At 38.6% G+C, this 22,411-nt stretch overlaps 1 protein-coding gene across 1 annotated transcript; it reads right to left on the bottom strand.

The window, feature by feature from the left end:
- Positions 1–2,071: 2,071 nt before the first annotated feature.
- On the bottom strand, positions 2,072–21,037 carry LOC146552155 (otoferlin-like). The gene is made up of 42 exons (XM_085257364.1): positions 20,894–21,037; positions 19,781–19,850; positions 19,123–19,249; positions 18,688–18,742; positions 18,460–18,591; positions 18,303–18,365; positions 18,111–18,195; positions 17,862–18,021; positions 17,599–17,785; positions 17,294–17,480; positions 16,937–17,160; positions 16,528–16,636; positions 16,118–16,295; positions 15,857–15,977; positions 15,671–15,771; positions 15,496–15,586; positions 15,289–15,405; positions 15,025–15,177; positions 14,723–14,912; positions 13,887–14,011; positions 13,647–13,781; positions 12,592–12,753; positions 12,382–12,501; positions 12,124–12,285; positions 11,829–11,991; positions 11,668–11,741; positions 11,563–11,589; positions 11,315–11,446; positions 9,942–10,014; positions 9,235–9,353; positions 9,000–9,137; positions 8,757–8,888; positions 8,345–8,472; positions 8,063–8,233; positions 7,048–7,208; positions 6,590–6,732; positions 6,384–6,472; positions 6,139–6,237; positions 5,791–6,032; positions 5,446–5,624; positions 5,101–5,201; positions 2,072–2,744 (listed from the first exon to the last, which is right to left on the bottom strand). Exons 2-42 carry the CDS (start codon positions 19,824–19,826, stop codon positions 2,564–2,566), a joined length of 5,382 nt encoding a protein of 1,793 aa, XP_085113490.1. The 5' UTR covers positions 19,827–19,850; positions 20,894–21,037; the 3' UTR covers positions 2,072–2,563.
- Positions 21,038–22,411: the final 1,374 nt, after the last annotated feature.

Below are 22,411 nucleotides of genomic sequence, written 5' to 3'. Positions count from 1 at the left end.
TTTTTTTTTTTTTTAATTTTGTTATTGAATATTTGTTCTTTCATTTTCATTCATACATTAACTATAAGCAACCGATGACCTCTTAACAAACTGTGTCAAATGATCAGCGAATTACGCGGAGCAGTCGCACGTGTATAGCACTGTTACTGTTAATTCCACAGAAAACCAGAAGATGGCAGCATAGACTCATAAACGATTGATCTCTCCTCTGTCTATATTCATTTAGTTTAAAATGAGCGTGTATTTAGAGCCACGTGTTCAGGTAGGTTTGTGTATTTTTTTTATTATAAGGAGCGAACACGTCAAATGGAGGACCAACATGGCCAAAGTAGTTTAATTAATTAGATTATATACAAAGAAATACAAATATGCTTTATGTATTTTTATTATCTGTGTGATTTTGTTATTGTTGGTATTAATTTGGTATTGATTGTCTGTTCTGTTAAATGAAATGTGAATAAAGTGCTGATTCTTATTCTGAAAGAAAAATGGAAATAAAGACCTGGATCTAAAAATTTGCCCTAAATATGGTAAAAGAATAGAAATAGAAGGCAGAAAGAATTTAAACCATTAATAAATATGAGCATTTACACACATTACAGGATGGATGCAAACAGGCCAGAAGCTTTATAATACAGAATCCTCTCTCAACTGATAATTTTAGAGTTCCTTGGACACGCATTGCATGCTATGGAACACTATTGTGGCGAGATTTTAAACTCTTTTAAAGTGTTTTACAATAAAGATTTTAGATTTTAAAATGTTATAGACTGGAAAGGATCATGCACATGCAGGTCAGTATATGCAGTGAAAGAAAATGCTGAAACTTCGAGGGTTTTCTTGAAAGGGTGAGTTAATCCTCCAGGGAAAGAAGTGCTGACAGATGATGATAATAATGTTTATTGTTGTTTCGTAACTACACAAATTACTGCACACTTTAACAAGCTTTTCATATTACAATAAATCAGAACAAATGTGACAGTCTTGCCTTGGAGAAGCAACAATCACAACACTAAAACTAATGGTAATCATTTCAGCAAATATAACCGTCAATGTGAAACAATGATATTTTACACCACCACACCACAGTAATGGATTAGATTATATGGTATGAGAATAATTTTTGCAAAAGGGGATGATATATAGTATATATGCTTGTAATCAAAACTTTATAATATGTCAAATGTCATTGTATTACTGTGTGACAGGTGGAGGTAGGACCCAATAGCAAAAGGGGAACTACTAGGAATTGGGAACTAAGAAATTAAGAGATAACAACTAGATTACAAGGGAAACAGCACACAAGAAAAGACACAGGGAGAGAGAGAACAACGCAAAAACAAGCAGATGAAGACAGACGACTTAAATACACACAGGATAACGAGAGGATGGGAAACAGGAGGAAACACACTGGAACTAATACAGACTAACATGACAGGGGAAGTGGAACTGAGCACACTGAACACAAGGTGAAATATTTTCAAAATAAAACAGGAAGTACGATAACCACAGAGAAACAGACATGGAAACAAGACTGACTGGGGAGACAGAAAGAGAACACCAAACAAAATGAAGACAAGGCCAAGACTAGAAACTACAAATAGTACACAAACCAGAAAAACAACTAAAAGCAAAACCAGGTGTATATACTAAATCTTTGAATATTAAATAAAGGAGAATCCAGAGAGTCCAAATACAAAAACACTGGATTACAGACTCAGTACCGTGTTTATTTGTTTATTTTTAAACTCCCAGCATCTTCTTCACCATGTATCCTGGCATGTTGTACAGGAAAAGAGCCATGATGGCAAGCAGCAGGAGAACAGTGACAATCTTGATAGTCAGCCACCTGTACTGGTCACAAACCAGGCGTTTCACAGCTTTGAGAGGGATGAGGAACCAGAGGAGGGCAACATCTGGACGGCTGGTGGAGTACAGAGTTATAAACACTGCGTTAGACAAATAACATCAAATAACTGACAAACCAATTTTCTTTCCGAACATCTAGAGGTTGTCACCAATTGGCTTGTACTACATTAAAAATATAAATGAGAAAAAACCAACATATTTGAACCTCATACTCACTGATGACAAAACAACACTGCACTCTTTTTTGTTTTCTATTGAGCACTAAACAAAGAAGGCATTCATATAGAGATGACATAACCCTCTGATAAATGGATTGTCCAGATCTCAGTTTATTCACAAATTTAAAATATCATACACAGATGCAAAGCAAAAAACTGAATTCAAACACAATATACTCACTTTTAAACCAGTACAACATATGAAGGTGACTAATGTTCAGTTATTTTAAAAACAAGCACTAAAAATACAGAAAACACTATTTCAACAAACAAGAAAAACTGCAACAACAACAAAAAAAACCCTCTAATATGATTTGTACACATTAATACACAATATTAGACACACTCAAGTAATAAGTATTATCAGTAGTGTTACTGTGATAGCGCCTGTTTAACAATGCGGTGGTTAGTTTATGATATTGTAAAGCTGAAACCATTCACAACAGAATACAAGGTAAAAACCTCAGCTGTTTCTCTTAAGCTCCCAGCATCTTCTTCACCATGTATCCAGGCATGTTGTATATGAAAAGAGCAAAGATGGCCAGCAGGAGAAGAGCAGTGACAATCTTGATGGTAAGCCACCTGTACTGGTCACAAATCAGGTGTTTCGCAGCTTTGAAGGGGATGAGGAACCAGAGGAGGGCAACATCTGGACGGCTGGTGGAGTACAGAGATGTAAAAAGACGTTAAAGAAGCCAAAGCCATTGTGGCCCACATATATGCAAAATAATCGATTACTTGCATGATGGAAATACCCACATGATATAACAAGCAAATGTTACTGGTTACCTGTTTAACACCATAACTGATTCCATAGGAATTAAGAGTTAAGTAGCAGCCAGGTGATGCTAGTCAAAATGCACTTGGCTAATTGATCATCAGCAAATGTGAGCACCTCTATAAAAGCATTATTTTGGTAGTTTGCTGGTCTGGAGCATTCAGGTGTTTGTTAACGAACTCTCTTTTACAGGAACCAGACTCAGGGAGGAGGGGCCATCTGCAATTCACACTCCAATGAATGAATCAGGAGTAACTTGGGCTTCAGTATCACAAGTATATATTGGCATACAGATTCAACCAGGGAATAAACCACCAACCTTCTACTTAGTCAACATCTTGCTCTACCTCCTGAGCCACCAATAGAAACACTAGAAAATAATTCTTCTACCTTTTCAACATATTGAATTTAGCAGCCTTTTTCTTTCCACTTTTACCATAGTAAAATATACTTAAGCAACTGCTAAAGGTATTAGGTGGGGGGTTTTATTTCAGAAATGAGCTTCTGCTTTTCTGAAGTGACTGCTGACCTCTCTGTTTTATTTTTTCAGGTGCATTATATGTTTAGTACTTATCCATGGATCCACTCATCCATTTTCCTTTGCTTGTCCAGTTTAAGGTTGTGAGCGTTGCTGAAACCAATTTCAGCTGCCACACTCTGAACAGGCTGCCAATCCATCACAAGGCTTAGTTCTTATATCTCAGAAGAAATGAACTTGTTTCATCTGTTGAGGTGGTGCTTTTGATTATCGTTCTTCCAGTGACTATACTTCTTTTTTCTTTTCCATTGTAAAGCATTTTTATTAAAACTCTACTTTAGGAATAAAACTCTATATTGAAAGAAATCCGTGTGTGTGTGTTTTTCTTTGTCCACAAACACATCATCAGGAGCCGAGTAACCAAATTTGTTACATAAGTGCCCCTGCAGATTTTTATCTACACCAGATATTACTGTATGACGCATCACATTGCCTGTTAACCTAGCAATGAGCTAAACTTACGTGTATTAAGCCTGCAACTCCAATCTATCCTTTTATTTTCATGACAATAACATCTCATTTAAATCCATAAAAATTGCATTTTACATGCTTAGCAACCACCTGGCAACCAACTTTTTTCACTATTATTAAGATATTGATTTATGAACAGCATGAACAGGCCAAACAGTACTGTAGCGTGGGTGTGTGAAAGTTAATTTGGTAGATTTCTTAAAGAACATGGTTTTCTGAATCCTTTTCTTAGTGCATGTTGTTTTCTTGGTATAACTTTGTACATTATAATGTATTGCTTCATTGCTTTTATTTAGTTTAAAAGTGCTGGCTCAATAGAAAAAGTGCACAGGAAGTTTGGAGGAGAGAGTGAGTCAGAAGTTCTAAGATTAGTCTGCTGGAACCATGTGCAGAACATCTTAAGCTCCCAGCATTTTCTTCACCATGTAACCGGGCATGCTGTAGAGAAAAAGAGTGAGCACAGCCAGCAGCAGGAGAGCAGTGACAATCCTGATGACCAGCCACTTGTACTGTGTGCAGAACAATTGTTTAATGGTCTCATTAGTGAGTGAGGAACCACAGAAGGCTGGTGTCAGGATGGCTAGAAGGACAGAAATGTGCACGTTCAGTATTACAGATTTTAAGGACTTTGGAGCATTTTACTGTTTTTCTACTACAAACTAAATTAATGCTTTGAAAGTTAGTGGACTCCCTGAAACAACAATAAAGCAGAAAGCAGGATGGGGAAAAATAATTCTAGTTAGAAATAAGGATAAGAAACAGCAACTTACCATGTAAAGAAAGAAGATCCTAGGTCTAAGTCCAGCGTTTGACTGAAGCAAATTCCTTCAACTGTCTTTCCTCAGTTCATGAAATTTCTTAATGCTTTTTATGCAAGTTTAATATTGTTTTTTATGTTTTTTTTAATGACTGTGTAACAGATGGTTTTTTTTGTTGTTGTTTTTTTTACAACAATTGATTTAACAATTCAGTTTACCACTATATCTATTATGTTCTCTGTTTTTCTTTTTTTCCGCTTACCTGTTGAATGATGTTTGTTCGGACTGTCAACCTTTAAACCTGCATGTATCTGTGCATGTAAGGTATGTGTACATGGACACAACATTTAGTATGTGACTGCTTCTGTTTATAGGAGGGGTTTATGTAGAAGCCAAAAGAATATACTGGACCATGCCGCTGAAAAAATTAGATCAAAAGAATGGATGATAGGAAAACATCCTTCATACTTGGGTTTCTCCAGTGGTTCTGGTTCATTTCGTCCTTCACCAACTGGACTTTTCTCTGCCTCCTCTCCTGTCAGAAGGTGCAGCTCTGCTTCCACTTTTCCCTGTAAAGACAAAAAACAGTATGAGTGATGTGGATTCACGCTATTACCTAAAGCAAAGATGTCAAACTCATTTTATAACGTGGGTGAGACCAGTATGAACCAGTGCATACAAAGGTTTAACTACACATTTAATCCTGGAGATATGTTACGAAACAGTGTGCTTTACTGCTTGCATTAGCATTACAAAAATGAGTCATTCCCTATTTAGAACCATCATTTCAGGTGGTGCTTTGGTGTGACTGACCGTAAGCTCAAACTCATCATCTTCATTCCTGGCCACAAAGGGCCACCAGCCTTTGATCCTCTTCTGTTTGAAGATGGAGACCATGGGCATCTCTCCTTCATTTGTCACCATTTCAATGGTACACTGCTTGGGAGTCTTGGCGCCACGTGGGAAACGGTTCAAGTCCAGCTCAATTGCACCTATGAAGACATTTTTTCTACAGTAAATGTCGAATAAGTACGAATGTTAAGCCATCTTAATGTCATTACGCCTAAATTTACAATGTTGCCTGCTGTGTTAGTGGTGTTTCACAAACAATCTCTTATGAGTAGCGATGTTTTTTAGCTTAATGATTTTTGACAATACCCAGGAAATCATCTGCTGAGAAATGGTCGGCATCCCACACTTGCAGGTTAAGACGAGCAGGGATCTTGTACTCAGTCTCATCCCAAGCAAACATGGACTCTTTTTTTGAGATGACGATCTTCTCCTCTGCCATGAGGTAATCAAACGGGTAGATGAAGCGCCAGTTGAAATTCCCCTCCCCAGTGATGGAGTGATAATGAACATCAGTGTCCTGTTTGTCCTCCTGCTGCCCTTTTAACCAACTGTGAGAAAAGGGGGAGGGTTTGTAAATGTTTCCGTATCGGGAATCTGATTTGACTGATTTCTGCTCATAAACAAGTAAACAAAAAACAAAAGATACATTATTACCCTCGCACAAATATATCACTAGATTTCTCGCCAGTGAAGATGTCATCATCCTCCAGAACGACTTCATCTGTGTTCCAAATTATGACCCTCAGTTCAAACCTGTACAAACGCAAAAACTAATCAATGATCAATAGTGATTGGTAAAAACCTCAAATTAAACTGCATAATTTATTCAAATACATTAAGATGGTTTTGAACTTTATACTGTGTGTGTTAAAGCTGCAAGATGACTGTTGAAATCATACTTCTTTGGTTTCCTTGGTGAAATGTCAAGTGCAGGACCAGGTGCTGTCATATCTTTAGGGAACATATCCACCCACATCTCAATTCTTCCCTAAAAAAATGTACAGGATGAGATTTTTTTTTCAATATGCAAATAATCTGTAGAAGATAATTCCAACATACAAGCCTTTTTCATCAAAAGTTTTTATATTTAAATAAGTTTACACACTTGCTCAATTCCTGGTTTATCAGGGTGGAGCAGCGGTCTGGTCTCCACGTGTTCTGGGACGAGCTTGCAGCCAGCTCGTGGAATTTCTTCCCAGTGGTTCAGCACAGTAAGGGCAAGGTGTTCATCTGTCTGCTTCTTCAGACCTGACAAACATCATCACAAAAATATATGTATTTTTTAAAGCGAATGCTATCAAATGAAATTAAGCTTTCCCTTTAAACTGTTTAAGCATTTATCAGACTTGATGCGTGCTCAATCATCAAGGTAAGTAAATGCCAAAAAGTTGATGAACAGAATCAACTTTTTTGGCATTTATCAGACCAGTTTGTCAGTAGTACCAGCATGAAAACAAGCACACAACAAGTATTGGAGAGAGTATGTCCCACTACAGCAATATTGCCTTTCTTTAGTAAGTTACTGAGAAAATGAAGTGGAAGAAACAGAAGGTCATTGAATACCATTTTCATCCTCTATCTCTGTTGGCGCCATGAAGACACGATTCTCCACCTTCACTCTTCCTGCAGGACCATAGTGAGGCCCGTCCAGTTTGCCATCCTTACACAGCTTAGCCAGGATGTGGGTGGGTTTCATCGGGTCACGCCACACATTGTAACCATGGCTACAAAAAAGGGTTAAAAAAAACAACATTTTTAAAACTAGAATCAAATGAAAGTAAATGGTGACATTTTAAAACTGTAAAAAACCTACACACACACACACACACACACACACACACACACACACACACACACACACACACACACACACACACACACACACACACACACACACAGATATGTTGGGTTTAATATTAAAGGAAGACTTTAACACAAATCAAATTCATCTAGACCAGGACGTCAAACTCATTTTACATCATGGGCCACAGCCCACTTTTATGTTAATTAACCGTGACTTAACTACTTTGGTAAAGTACAACTGGCCATGTGGATGTCTTTATCAGCAGAAAAAGCTGTAAAACGTATGAAAGTAAAAGTACAAAATGTATGCCTCCTTCACATTTTACAAACCCATCCAGTGGCCCAGATTAGGACCCTTTGCCAGGCCAATTCTGGGCCCCGAGCCTTGGCTTGTGACACCCCTGATCCAGACTGATTTGATGTAAGTTGCCCAGTTCTGGAGATGAATTTAATTGCCTTGTTACCCAGTTGGGCTTCTCGAGAAATCATGATGTCTTTGCTCCAAACTTTATCATAAGCAGTTTTAAGTACAACAGGAACTAGGTTTTTCTTGACATCTATGGAGACAGACTAGCAACAGGTTAACTATTAATGGTGGCTGTGAGCTATAATGTTAGCTAGCTGAACGCTTTCATTTGATTGAATTTGTAGTAAAGTTTGTGGTGAAGAGCAGTGCATCTATTGAAAATGAACAAATTAAAGTACTGTTTTTTTTTTGTTTTTGCTTTCATGTTGGCTAATGCTACTTGAGTCAAACAGATTGTGTGATCCTTACATTGCGTAGGCGCGTGTGATACCACACGTGGCTCTGTGTTTGCTGTAGAAACGGTTCTCGAGGTCAATTTTGGTTTCTCCAATGAGATCATCAGTTCCCACCAAGTCCCAGTCATAAATTGACACAGTTAATGTGGAATCCATTGGGAATGTGGCCTCCACATCAAAAGATCTAATAAGAGACAGATTTTAGTTTTAAGGTTTTAATTGAAATTCAGTATATTCACAAAAAATAAAAACTTGTAAGATCGTATAGATAAGGCCATGCTCTAAAATTACTTACTTGCCAAACAGTGGGTTCAGCTGTTTTGAGATGTAGTTCTCTTTGTCTTTTATCTCTGTTTTTCCCAGTTTTATTGCAATGTAGGGGTCGGCTTTACCGTTTATGTCTGCTGGATGCAGATCAGTTGCCTACGAAAAAAAATGGATAAATTTGAGTATGATAATAATAAGTAAGTCTAGCATTCTCGGCTATGACCGGTAACCAGCCAGTCAGCCTTAAACATTTCCAAATGTGGGTGGGTATTTGAAAGAAACTCTCAAAGGCAAAGTGGCTAAAGCTAACGTATGCAGAGCTCAGAACCATCCACAAGCTAGCACCCTTGGTATGAACCTGACTATGAGCACTCAAAGGAGCTAAAGGACCTCTTCCCAGGATATTGAAATAAATATTCACAGCAGAGCACATAGCTTACCCTGATGACATAGATCCGAACAAGGACGTTAATGGGATCATTGCTAGGAATGTTATTAAACATTCCCATGTTGGAATCAAAGTTCATGTCTCTTGGCATATCATCCGACACTTTGTACATGCACAGCGAACCCTGAATTGACACAGCGATACAAATGAAAGGGCATTCAGAGGAAAATATGAAAGAATTATTTAAAGAGCTTTGACTTTCATCATCAATGAAAAAGAAGAGACAATTTCTTACTTTGAATTTTCCAACAATCCTATCTTCATCTGTCACATTCTGATCATCATCATCACCTGCTTTTCCCCTGTACAGGTTAAAACTGTGCAGCCAGTCCTCAAAGTTACCAAAGTCGCTTTCCAGTTCTTTAGGATACACCTGAACACAGATAAGTGTATATATAAACACATAAATTAGGTTTGGAATGACTTGTTTTCTAAGACCGTGTCTGTATGTCGCAGTCACAACTGTATACCTTCAGCTCATCCAGCTTTGGCTTTTTCTTCTCATAAGGGTCGACTGCCGGTTTCTTCTTATCTTTCTTTCCTTTTCCCTTCTTTGTGCCTTTCACAGGAGAGTCATCAGGTTTGATATCTGAGTACAGGTTAGTGGTGAGGACACAGGGACAGGGAGAAGGAGCAGAGCGCTCGAGACATGAATTCCACATGAAAGTTGCCATTACGGTACAAAGCAAGCATGCCATTGAACTCCTGAAGTATAGAGTTCAGTGAGAATGCTTGGTATTGTGACGCTGTAGGTATTGGCTAATTCTTTATTGTGTGCCATGCTCCATCATCTTTGTGTTTTTAGTCACTGTCTTGTTATTGACAACTTTCATGGCTAGCATATGACAAATATGCATGTACGGGAGAAGAAAACAAGCAATTGTCCTACGAATGGAAATTTGGATTCATGTCAGCATCTACATGGAGGCATTCTTGGGCTATGAAGGCTATGAGGTTCACTACTGCACTGTAGAACAAAACAACAGAGTTAGTGAGCTAATAAAGGATGAATTTTAAACTTAGGCACACGTGTCAAACTATGAACATCACAGATTTTTATTAAAGCACATAAAAACAATATTCAGCAAACACAAAAACATATGGAGATGCAATTAGTGGATTTTAAAACTGATGACAAAAAGAAGAAATTTAAGGTTTCTTTTTTTTTTTTTTTTACCTCCACCATCTGCAATGTCCATGTCATCTTTGTCCTCTGAGTCTGAGAGAGCTGCCTCTTGAGCCTTGAGTGACTGAAAGAGTAAAGCTCTATTTCTTAACTGTCTAGACCAAACAAAACCTCCTACTTATCAGCTATAGTATCAAGGTTAAGATCCATTAAGTCTAAAAAAATGTCTTGAAGAAAAATTCAATCTACAGCACTGTGCAAAAGTCTTTAGCTGCCCTTTATTTTGAAAGGAAATTTGAAAATAGTTGCAATGATTTACTGAAACATGAAAACAAATACAGAAATGTTGTATATAAAGAAAGAACTGTTTGTAAAGATTGAATGAGCTTGAAAGTTAATATTTGATACGATCACCTTTGTTCTTCAACACAGCCAAAGCTCTCTTAGGCAAGATTTCTTGTTATTTCTTTAAATCATTTTCAGGAATAGTTCTCCTGGATTTATGAAGGACATTCAAAGCTCTTCTCTGGATGTTGACTGCCTTTTGTTCCATTCTTTGCAAAGATTATCCCACAATGCATCAGTAATGTTGAGGTCCGGGAAGGCCAGTCCATGACTGATAGTGTCTCAGTGTTGTACCTCTCTCCCGATCTCCTTGATCCATACTGACAATGATTTGATCCAAAAGCTTCAAATTAGAATTCATAACCCTATTAGACATATTATTACTGATTTTCAGCTCAGGTCTTGTGTTATTTGGCACACCGCAGCCTTTTCTCCCTGTTTCTCTTCCTTAAGAATGGCTTCTTGACAGCCATCCTTCCACCGAGAGCATTTCTGATGAGGCTTGAATGAGCAGTAGATAGATAGACCTAAGGAGATGCATCTCGCAGATTCTGTGTGATTTCTTGCTGGCCTTTTTTCCTACTTCTTAATGATATGACGATAGTCTTTAGGCCTGCTGCTTTTGATTTTGTCCTCCACTTTTACCAGTTTCTTTAATTTTTTAAAGGACACATTGCACATAATGGCGATATATGCAAAGTTTTTGGCTAATAACTCTTTGGGAAACGCCTTTTTCGTTCAAAACACTTGTTCATCCCTCGTTCCACCCTAGGTCTTTTTATGTTATATAGGTCATTGATACCAAATAAAGAAAAAGCAGTTTCTCGGAAAATGGTCACATAGAAGAACTGGACTCTAAATAAGTGAAAAAGCAGCCAATATCCAAAGAAAAACTCTGAAAGTCCCACAGAAATCCTGGAGCACTATTGCTCAAGAACACTTTAAAAAAAATTTAAAAGACAGGCAGTAAGCAAAACATAAAGAAATGAGACACAACTCAAAACTTTCGTGTAGTACTGCATCATCATACTTTGCAACATTGTTAACATTATATAATCAGTCAAAAGAAGGCTTGTTACCTCTGTCAAAGTTTCAATGGAAGCGAAATATTTGGACCACCAGTCCAGCATGCTCTCGTCAAGTTCCTCCTCCTCCATCTCATCACCCTTCTTCCTCTTCTTTTTCTTCCCTTTGCCATCCTTGTCATCATCCTTTGTATAAAAGTAACACAGATCTTTTGATTAAGGCTTTGAGACATCTTGATTCACCGTGAAATAAAATAATGCAGTTTGATTTATAAATCAAGCAAGTACAGATCTCTACTTACCTCAACTTTGACCACAGCATCAGAGCCCTACAAAGGAACACCAGATTGTGTTTACTTTGTATTTTTTATCTCTATAATTTTCAAATTTTCAAAAGTTACACTTACACAGTCAAGTTTGACAACAGTTTCCACTTTCTTAAAAGAAGGCTCAGAATCCATGCTGACAACAATAATTTCCTCTGAAAGAAAAAAAAAATCATCATCACAAACTGTCAGACAATACTGTGTGGCGCAAACATATATTCTACTTTTCTGTTATTTGATACCTGTAGTGGACCAGTTGTTGGCTTGCTTGTCAGCTCCCCTGTAGATGAACTTCCGCAGAGTGGTGACAGCATGAGAGCCAACCAAAGTGTAGCGGCCAAAAGCTCTACAGTCCACTACTCGGATGTTCAGCGGCGGGTGAAGCAACTCATTTTCAGGCAAGTCCTGACACACAAAATCCAGAGTGAGTTCTTGCAGAGCAGGTGTGGTGGCTGACATGAGTCAACCCAAGCTTCAGTTCTATGTTTGAACGCAAATGCATAACGGAAAAATATATCAATAGTGCCAGTACGGTACCACTTCAAACCACTTGACAAGAGTGCTGAAGTTGGGGTTTTTCCTGTAGTTGGAGATGAGGGCAGACTGAACTCCCTTTCCAGCACATTCAATGTCCACACGAGGCCGGTCCACCTGGGCGAGATTCACCCTCTTCAGGTCCCTCAAGCCCCAGAACAAAACCTAAAGAAAAGAAAGGTTAGCTGACATTACAGATGTTTTACTTTCTTTCAGTGAATGTCCATCAGTTAACAGTCAAAGCTATTCTGAAGTCTTTACTTCAATCCTGTACTTGCTGAGCACTGGTCTGATCCCCAGTGGTACTGGGAGGATTGGGCCACGGTCTATATCTGTAGGACCATCTATGGGAGGTAGGTCAGCTTTTCCATTGGGGCCAATCTAAAGGACGATATAAAGAACTATGAAGCAAATGAAGTGATGGAAGCATAAGCTCACGGGTTGATGTTGTCTGTACTTTGGAAAGCTAACCTGCAGCAGTTCAAAGGCTGCCAGCATTTCTCCAGCAGTGCAGTTTCCACGGTAGATCTGATAGTACTCCAGTTGGGGAGGAAAACGTGGGGGACCGTAGTGCTCATCAGCCATTTTGACCACAGGCTTAGCAAAGGTTCTGCCCATGAAGTCAGCTTTACCCTGAAAGCAAAGGACCAGACGCAGTGAAAAATCTGATTATTTTAAAAAATGCTCTTCTTGGCTTACCGTATTAGTGTTTATATTACAATGAGTGCATTTAAAAAAGCAATTAGAGAGCTGATTGTGAAGTAAGTAGTCCCATTAGCAGGAAGAAACATGGCTCAAGGTGCACATGTTTCACACTAGATAAAAAGGACTGAAGATAAAAGACAAAGTAAACAATGAAAGATCCCTAAAATAACCAGTGAACTGCAAAACAGATATGCATTTATGCACATTCAGAAAATGAGTGAATATCTAATCATTGTTTCTAAAAAAAAAAAAGAAAAAAAAGAACAAAAGCAACTTAATCTTTCTTGCAGTTAGTGGTTATAAAAAAGTCAAAAATCCTGTTGGTCACATACAAAAGCACAAGTTTTACTTAAAGGAATGCAACAGGGATAAGTTAATCACGAGGGTCCATCAGGTCCTTATTCCTCTTGCATGCCTTTCAAAGGAATCTACTCTGCACACATGACAGTGCTGCTACAGTACATCAAGCCAATCCACACTCTACTTATCCAAAGGGTCATCCAAAACAATGGTGTTTTTGTCAGGAGATAATATAAAATAGTCAGTCAGCAAACAAATTCCTTCAGATATAATTCATGTCAGGTTGCTATGGAGACAAAGACAAACTCAATGAAATCAACCCACAACCATTTATGCAAAAAAAATGTAATCATAAAAATAAAAATATTGCGGGTATACCGCATGCTACTTTTAGTCTCTCGTGACTAGGTTAGTCATACATTTCAACATATAAAGATGAAGGATCATGGTAAGACTGCTGTCGAGGTTTTGCCCACATTATTATAAACAGAGAGGCCTCTGTATATCAAAATAACCCTTACCACTGTGTCTTGATCATAGAGCTCAATGACAATAATAGGAGGGTCATCTCTCAGTTCACTGGCCTCCCCAAACAACTCCACATTCTCAAAAACCAACAGCTGGTCCCACGTGGGGCAGAGGGTCTCAGCCAGCACCTGCAAGAAGACAAAACGTTTAAAGTGATCGAGGACAGGTTTTCAAGTACATAAAATTTCATGCTAACAGGTGATCTCATTAAAACAACTTTTGATCTTGCCCACCTCAGTGACTTGGCTTTGCGATGAGAAGAAAACTCTTGCAAATGGATCGGACAGACCTGTGCTGTCAGCGGCGAACAGGCTGCGAGCCTGGTACATGTGGACCCTCAGCTGGAAGATTTGTTTCACTACAGAGAAGTAAAGTCTCATAAGTGACTATAGAAGTATATAACAGTATATGTAATTCTTGCCTACGTTAGATTTAGAGATATACTTTTTCTTTTTTTGCCATGCACTCCATATAAAAGACAGGTTGCAGCTTCCAGGTGTAAAAAAAGAAGCCAAGTAGCAAATCCCTCTAATGACCAGCAGGAGGTGCTGTTATGGTTTGGAAATTATGTGTGATTGTTCGTTACTATTAAGGTTCAGAAAGACAATAAAGGCCACCTTAAAGAAATGAAAACTTTGTGATTGATGAGTTTCTATTGAATGGGTGATTAATGTCAGTCACAGCCACCTCTCACTCATAAAGACCAGTTTTACACCAAGATACAAATCTCTCTAAGGCTTCATGACAAGACCTCACTATCCAGTGGGTGACAGCATAGTGACTATGACAATCTAAACAGAGTCTATTTTGTGAGCATAGCATGTCCACCCACCTGCAGCCAATCAGAAGAAAGCTGGCTTAAAGCGAGGAAGGCCATAAAAAGAGTAAATATAACTATATGGTAAAGGATAATTTTGAACTGAGATTCTCACAAAGCTAATCTAGTAAAGTTGAAGAATAAATTTACACAGCTGTGAATGGGTATAATTTGTCCCTTTAGCCACAGTGTGAATGGTAGATATTTGTTATGAGAAAAGCTGGTGTAAGGTGAGCTGCAAAATGGCCTTACTCATGTAGGTGAGGCTGATGGGTGGTGAGGCTGGCAAGCCGGGTCCTCTGGACAACTTATTTTCCTCAAATCCATTAGGTAAGCCACTCAGGTAGTCTTTGCGCTGCCTGCTCAGACCCAGCCACAGATAAATCTCTATCTTGGATTGCACTGTCCACCCAGCTGGTCCAAAGCCCTTTTTACCAGGAATCTTTACAAGAGGAAAATACAAAACACTTTAGCTGCTGAAGAACACAGAATACAGATAAGGAAAAGTTTCATTATAGACTGGGAGTTTGTATCAGAATAGATTAGGTACTCGCCCTGAGAAAGATTGTTTTGACTTTCCCACAGTCTTTTCCCTTCTCCTCGTATATGCTGGAATAAAGGATGTCCTTAGAGGGGACACGTGCATAAGCAATACGCTTTCCATTGCTTATCATCCATATGAAAACATCTGGAACGCTGTGTTGAGGCTGCAATAAGAATGAGTCCTCATTTAAATATGTTACTGAATAACCACTATAGAACATACAAATGCACCAAAAAAGATTATTTGTAAATAAAGACATAGACATAGATCTCACTTCCTCAGCCAGAAAGCGCAGCTTCGACAGGAAGTTCTGAGCCAGCTTCAGCTTATCTCTCACTGTGCTTTTTTTCACCTGTGACCTCATGGTCTTAGCTTGCTGACCAATGGCCTCCTAAAAGGAGGAAGAGGTTCAGCAGTTAGCACAGTACAAATATAATCAATAGGTGGGAACAATAAAGATTACTCTTTTGAGTTTACGTACCACTTCCGACAAGCACAGCTTCAGTCTCTCCTTGTCAAGTTTGGTTCTGCCCGACTGACTCTGGTCCTTGTTTGCCAATGAAAGAAACTGACTGAAAGAGTTAAGGTTTGGTGAGTGCAAATGTTTACAATCATTAAAAACACTTCATGTGCAGCTTAGGTTTGTAACCACGGACCTGCATCCTTGGCTGAGTTCCTCAAGAACACCTCTAAGCCTGCGCTCGGGATAGGCCTTCTCTGTTTTAATGATCTCTTGCACATCATTCAGCCCATCCTCCTATGAAAGCAACATAACGATAATGATTTAAATTATGTTGGCGTTGACTTAGACAAACTTAGCTTTAAGTTAATGCATGACTTGCCAGTTTATCAGCAATGTTGTCAATGATGTTGGCATTATACAGCCTCCTTCTCTGGTCTTGCCACCAGCTCTTGATGTAAATGCACGGCTTCCTCTCAAAATATGGCAGATGGAAATAATTTCTGTGGATTAAAATTAGAGCGTATCTAACATGTTGTTTTTTAAAATACCTAAATCAATACTTCTAAACTGTTTTTACAATCTTTTAAATCAAAGCAAGAACTAAAAACTTTTGTATTGTATGTGATATTATTGCTCTGACCGGTCTGTGATGACAGGTTTCATGGGTGGGGTTGTTGCCACTGACTGCAGGTCTCCATCGTCGTCCATCTCCTCTTCACTGGAATTGTTGATCAGTTCAGTTTCCTCTTCATCTCCATCACCCTTCTTCCCCTTTGTTTTTGGTTTGACAACTCCATCGTTCTCATTTCCATAATAACCTGGCAACAACCATGATGTTAACAGTTAAACCATAAAAGATGCGGTACTTACTACAATAATAGTATATATATGATTCTATATTTTTTAAAAACTACAGCAACACAGCTATTATTCTAATATAGTAAAGGATAAAACAGTGTAAAGATATTTAATAAAGGTCATTAGGCATGCTAATTTCTCAAAAGAAAGTCTGCTAAACACTAAAACTGACAACGAGGTGATGGAAAGTACCTATGGTGACCTCAAAGTGTATGGGCTTATCACCAATCTTTCTATCAACCATTGTGGCCTCCAGGAAGGAACTGAAGAGGAAAAATTCCTCAACCTTTCCAGTGGCGGTCTGTGAAATCAAAAAATGGACAAGTATAATCATCTGTTTAAGAATAAAGACTTATATAAAGGTGGCATCAATGTAAAACAAAAAAAAAGGTTAAAGCACTGTAATTCATTACATATTGACAACAATCAATTTATCCCATATTATGAGGGATACCACTGAGTTTAGCCACATTGATGCAAACAGCTATTAATAATACACCAGGTACTATTAATAATTCACAGTAATTGCAGGCACATAACCCATCAGTAGGAGAAACAGTTGGCTCCATCTGCATGACTGCCCATCCAGTCAGGCATTCACCTCTGAGATGTTGGGTATTCCCTCCATCTGCACGTCCGTGGAGCTGGTAATTTCAGGGGAGGAGGTGTCCAGGAGCTCCATGCCAAGGCTGATGAGCAGACGGGCTCTGAAGGACACGCCCTCTCCAAGTCCATCATTTAACTCCTGGTATTCGTCCATCAGGGTGTAGGTACGAGTGGAGCCATACATGTTCACCCAAGCAGGCCCAAGAGTCGGAAGGAAGCCTGAAAAACAAAGAGAAAAGGGGATTTTAATCTAATAATTTGCAAGAGCAAAACTAACTGACATGTCAAAAGAAAATCTTCTGCAGTTAATTTGTGGAGAAGATATTTCTTCAAACATTTAAAGTTGCATCACCTTTGTCCCCATCGTTAGAAATCTTGCGCAGGTCTAAGAAGTGCGTTCCTATCGCAACATCATTCACTTTATCCGAATCTCGGAGCTGGATCTTTATACGTTTGCAGAGTGGTGGAAACATCTCAGTGAAAACAATTTGCTCGTTCCAGATAGGCTCATAGCAGCTCTTCTGAACTGATGTTTTCCCCTGTAGCAATCACACATTGTAAACTTATGTTATGTCAGTGAGATTTAGATTTTGAGCTGGATGAGAAAAAAAATGCTACATAGGGGAACGAACGCATGGCAGCTTTGTTAGCATTCACCTTCTGCCCAGCAAACTGTACTTGGACATAAGGATCAACCAGGTCCTTATTTTCTCCTATGAAGGCCTTTTTCACATTCGCCATGATGCTGGTGTTCATTCTGGGGAGCCCCTCAGCTCTGTAGATCTTCAAGTAATAACGAGCCCATTGCCTCTCTGCAGGCACCCCCTCAGGTAATAAGAGATTCCTGAAATAGAGAGTTAATATATTTTCTTCACTAGTTTCAAATGTTAAAAAAAAGAATACATCTGTGTTTTATTTACCCATCTATGTCATCTTCTTCAGATTCATTTGCCTTGTGTGGAGTTTTTATAGTGTCCCCTTTAGCCACAACTGCAATATCACATTTAACGTAGCCCTTACAGCCAGCTGTGATGTCATCAGGGTCAGACAAGAGAGCCCATTTGTGGTAAAACTGATGATCTACAAGTCAAGGGAGACATATTTATTAATGCATTTGTATCATTAACGTAGTGATATTTTTAAAAAGCTGATCTCGATTAATTCTTTACCAGGCTGGGAGTAGATTGTGCCTACATCCATTTTAAAACTTCCAACCAGGGTCCCACTACGTAGAAGATTTTTGGAGTGCACTACCTATAGTTTGGTTTAGGGAAGTAAACAACACAGGGTTTAGTGCGCTTGTGAAAAGGAACTGCTATCAGTGACTTTTACGTTTAACTATAAGGAACGGGACGACTCACAGACACTTTCAGGATTTTGTCAAACATAACATCTGGAGGGACGTGGAAGTCGAACACAAAATACTGGAGATTAAAAGAGTTTTAATGACAATGATGCACAGTTGCCCTTTTAATAAACTTTAATAAAGTATTATACATGATGTAATGACAGACTCACTTCGTTGTAATATGGGCAGTTGGTTGATTCCTTCATTGAGGTGTACTTTTTATCTTCTCCGATTTCCACGCAAACCATTGGATCCATGTTCAAACCCACCAGCTGTCTGGCTTCAATCACTGTCACACTGACCTGGAATTAAATAATCAAATGTTTGTCTGCTATTGTTTAAGAAGCACTACATTAAATATAAAAACATAAATACACTCAATAACAACTTTCCCTTGCCTGATAGTCTACTGGTCTTCCAGAGCTGGGCTCCATCTTGATGTCTGGCTTTGACCTGCATCGCAATGTGAACGTGGTTAATGTAGAGTGAGACAGACGCAAATAAATGATCTTCATTGTCATTATACAATGTATAATTAAAATAAAAATAATAAATAATTAGAATTAATACAAATAGGTAAGTAACTAAAGATAAAAAATAAACACAGCGGCATTGTACACAACTTAGCTAGCGTAAAGTGTTTATAGTCAAGTGTGTAGTGAGGTGGAAACTTCAGTAGTGGAAGCAAATGCTAGGATAAACTGTTCCTCAGTCCACTCGTTCTCATTTTTATTGTTCTGAATGGTTTTGCAGGTTGGCAGCAGTTTGAACAGTTTGAACAGAGATCCAGGGTGTGTATCTCTGTTGCTGTTCATGCACTACAGAACTCTTGCCTCTTATTAGACACGTTGGTGGTGACAGCTGTGACTGAGGCCAGTGAGATGGTGTCAGGGTCCACGCCTCCTCCCATGAACATGCCCTGGCGATCCAGGTCCTCTGTCTCCAAAATTGCTGGCTCATCTGTAGATCAAATAAAAGACACAGAGTGAGGAAAACGTGTTATTTTAGTAGCAGCGTTAATTCCAAGAATGTCATTACAAGAGAAGACCCCAAAATACCTTCAGCCTCTCCCAGCAGAGACAAAAGAGAATACAGCAGGTAGCCTGACTGCTGTGACAGTGGCAGTCCAGTATTTACTTCAGGAAATAAAGCCAAAATACTACCCTTCCCAGATTGATACCAATTCCTTACACCATTAATAGTAGCGACATTATACTAGTTGTTTTCACCAAGAGGACACAGAGAGATGAAACCATAGAACATAATTTGAAACCCATCCTGCTGACCTTTTGATATGATACATCTACCAATTAGAAGCAACAGTGCAGGATTAATTATCTAATATCCAAATAGCTATTAGGCTATTGAAATGTTAACAAGATTGGCATATAAAAGCTGATATTTTGTATTTTATATTCAGGATACTAATACATTTTGAGTGGTTGCTGGGTTTTGAGTTATTTTGACCTAATCATCCATGATGGCCAATACCTCCATTTCTGTCCTCCTTTTGTCCACGGTTCTTACTGCGCTTCATGGTTCACGACAATCATCGAGTGCTCTGTGAAAAAAATAAAACAATAAAAATTTCATAACAATTTTGTACTTTTCTTTTTATCAATATGAGTGAACTAATGGTCTGTGCGTTTTTTGTTTTTTTGTTTTTTGTATATTTTCTGTGCATGTTCTGTTGCCAGAAACAGCAACCAAACCCATTCTTCAGTAACACACCTGCAAAACCACAGCAGAATAAACCATGGCACTTTTCTATTGGCCTGTGCTGCAGATAGAGGCTAAATTATTAGGACTGTTTAAATTAAATGCTAAAACAAACAGCAAACAAAAAGCAAGTGTAAGGACAGAACACAGCACAGAAGGTGTGTAAGAAGAAGGGTGTCACCATACTACCACACCCCGGATTACCCTTTAAAAGGGCCTTTTCAATTATTTAGATTGGCTGACCTTAATACATGAATTGGAGGGGATACATTTCACATGCATTGTGAAAAATAATACACTTAAAATAATTAATTTTGGAAGTGGCACACTGTGGGGCAGGTGTCAGGATAAACGAAAACGTAAGGACATGATTAACAGCTTGGACAATGGAAAATTCAATTTTCCCCTCATTTATCCGAGATTTAAAAAAATATACGGAAAATTGGATTTCTGTGGTGTCAATTAACTAGCATGTGTCACCTTTTCTAGCTGTTTTGAATTTTGCTTTTTTATATTTTCAGTTTTCACTAATATCCAAAAACAAAGCAATATATTACAACACTTTCTGTTGAATGTATAAAACAAGCATCAATGCTTCAAACTGCTCAAACCAATACCAACTTAAGCACTCTTATGAGATGCACACTTAGAAAATTTAGAATAACTAAAAGAATGAATATTTTTGCAGCTCTGAAACATAACTTTTTTTTAACTCAACTGAATCTAATCTACCAAGCCACGAAAGGGTTCCTCATCAAAGAAACAGTCTTTCAAGTATATTGCAAAAACACTGAGGCCTAATTGCCAAAGTTATTTGCACAGTACAGCTGATCTTTCACTTAACTTGGTGTTGCTAAGGACTTCAAATAATCTGATCATACATACCATACAGAAGGAATGATTCCCCTGTGTCCTTCCTCTAAGCAGGCTGTTATTTTTTCCTCTTTTTTTCCCTCTGGAAATGGCAGAAACACTACGTAAACATTTTAGACATTTGCGCAGCACAAAGAATAAGGCTACAAAGTAAAGTTGCGCAGAAAAGAATTTGGTTTGTCTAAGTCTAAAGTTGGGCAGGAGTGATGTGATACACCAATGAATAGTGCATGAGTGTTGAACCCGAGACTGGTAACTATAACTAGGGACCGCTGAGAGACGTCACTATCTGCCAATCCACACAAGCTCTGTCTGCTACAAAGGATATATGTATTAAGCTTCTTTTTTTAAATATATATATAAATATATCTAAAATATTTCAAATGAACGAGATAGTTCATGATCATTCTATTGTAGTGAATCTTCCTAACATAGCCTGCAAAGCTTCAATACCACTACTGGAAAGTATGTTTTAAGTACAATTTAGAAAGTATGTTGCACTAAATAATAATCAAGTTTGCTACAATGTGAAGATAAAGACAATTCTAAGATTTTCATAGTGTTACCATAAGTTAGGGTTGTATAAAAAAATCTACTGGAAGTGCTTTAAACTGTGTGAACTTTGGGTAATCAGTATATTGCTGTGTAACGAGTGATAGGATTTCATGGAAGTAACCAAAATGTCAGCCCATCCTAGCCGAAAGAATGCTGCCCTTTAATCATTAATAAGGTGCTGCGCCCAATTTGGTCCTGGGGCACACATGCATTTTCTTTTATCATCATCGTGAAATTGCCAAATGATGTCAAACCATATTTGCAATGCCTTGCGTTTCAAATCCATTTAAGTTTGAGCAATTTCAAAGATGACCTGAATTTTGAGTCACTGTTGTTATTTCTGTTGTTGGGGCGATCGTGGCTCAAGAGTTGGGAGTTCGCCTTGTAATCGGAAGGTTGCCAGTTTGAGCCCCGGCTTGGACAGTCTCGGTCGTTGTGTCCTTGGGCAAGACACTTCACCCATTGCCTACTGGTGGTGGTCAGAGGGCCCGGTGGCGCCAGTGTCCGGCAGCCTCGCCTCTGTCAGTGCGCCCCAGGGTGGCTGTGGCTACAATGTAGCTTGCCATCACCAGTGTGTGTGAATGTGCGTGAATGGGTGGATGACTGGATATGTAAAGCGCTTTGGGGTCCTTAGGGACTAGTAAAGCGCTATATAAATACAGGCCATTTACCATTAGGGCTATTTACTTGAAAGATTAAGGAACCAGCATGTGTTTTTAACAGGGGGAGTAGAAGTATTTGCCAAAAGCCTTGATTGTGTTGCATTATTTTGCCGAGCTGAGATATGCTTTAGCAACTTCTATTCAATGCAACTTCTCTTGCATGCTGAAGTACAACTCATCATCTCATCAATTACACATACAGCCAGTCTGTAAGCTATACGTCAAAGTCTAAAGTTCCTAGTATCCGATGAAACAAGTCCCTAAATTATTTAGATGGCCCAGTCAGTGTTGCATGTGGCAACCTCATTAAGAG

This window comes from Mchenga conophoros, linkage group LG19 (assembly GCF_057382185.1).
Source record: "Mchenga conophoros isolate Kocher_MC1m ecotype Shallow Benthic linkage group LG19, M_conophoros_male_GT1.1, whole genome shotgun sequence".
Lineage (NCBI taxonomy): Eukaryota > Metazoa > Chordata > Actinopteri > Cichliformes > Cichlidae > Mchenga > Mchenga conophoros.
Note: the sequence above shows the minus strand (reverse complement) of the source record. Positions and strands in the feature narration are given on the sequence as shown.

Excerpts from the sequence above, each read along its gene's own strand:
- LOC146552155 (XM_085257364.1), bottom strand. The coding sequence starts at position 19,826 with ATGAAGCGCAGTAAGAACCGTGGACAAAAGGAGGACAGAAATGGAG. Across the intron at positions 18,592-18,687 it reads GAAGACCAGTAGACTATCAG|GTCAGTGTGACAGTGATTGA; the intron begins GCAAGGGAAAGT and ends ATTTAATTCCAG. Across the intron at positions 8,473-8,756 it reads TTCGGATCTATGTCATCAGG|GCAACTGATCTGCATCCAGC; the intron begins GTAAGCTATGTG and ends TTTTTTTCGTAG.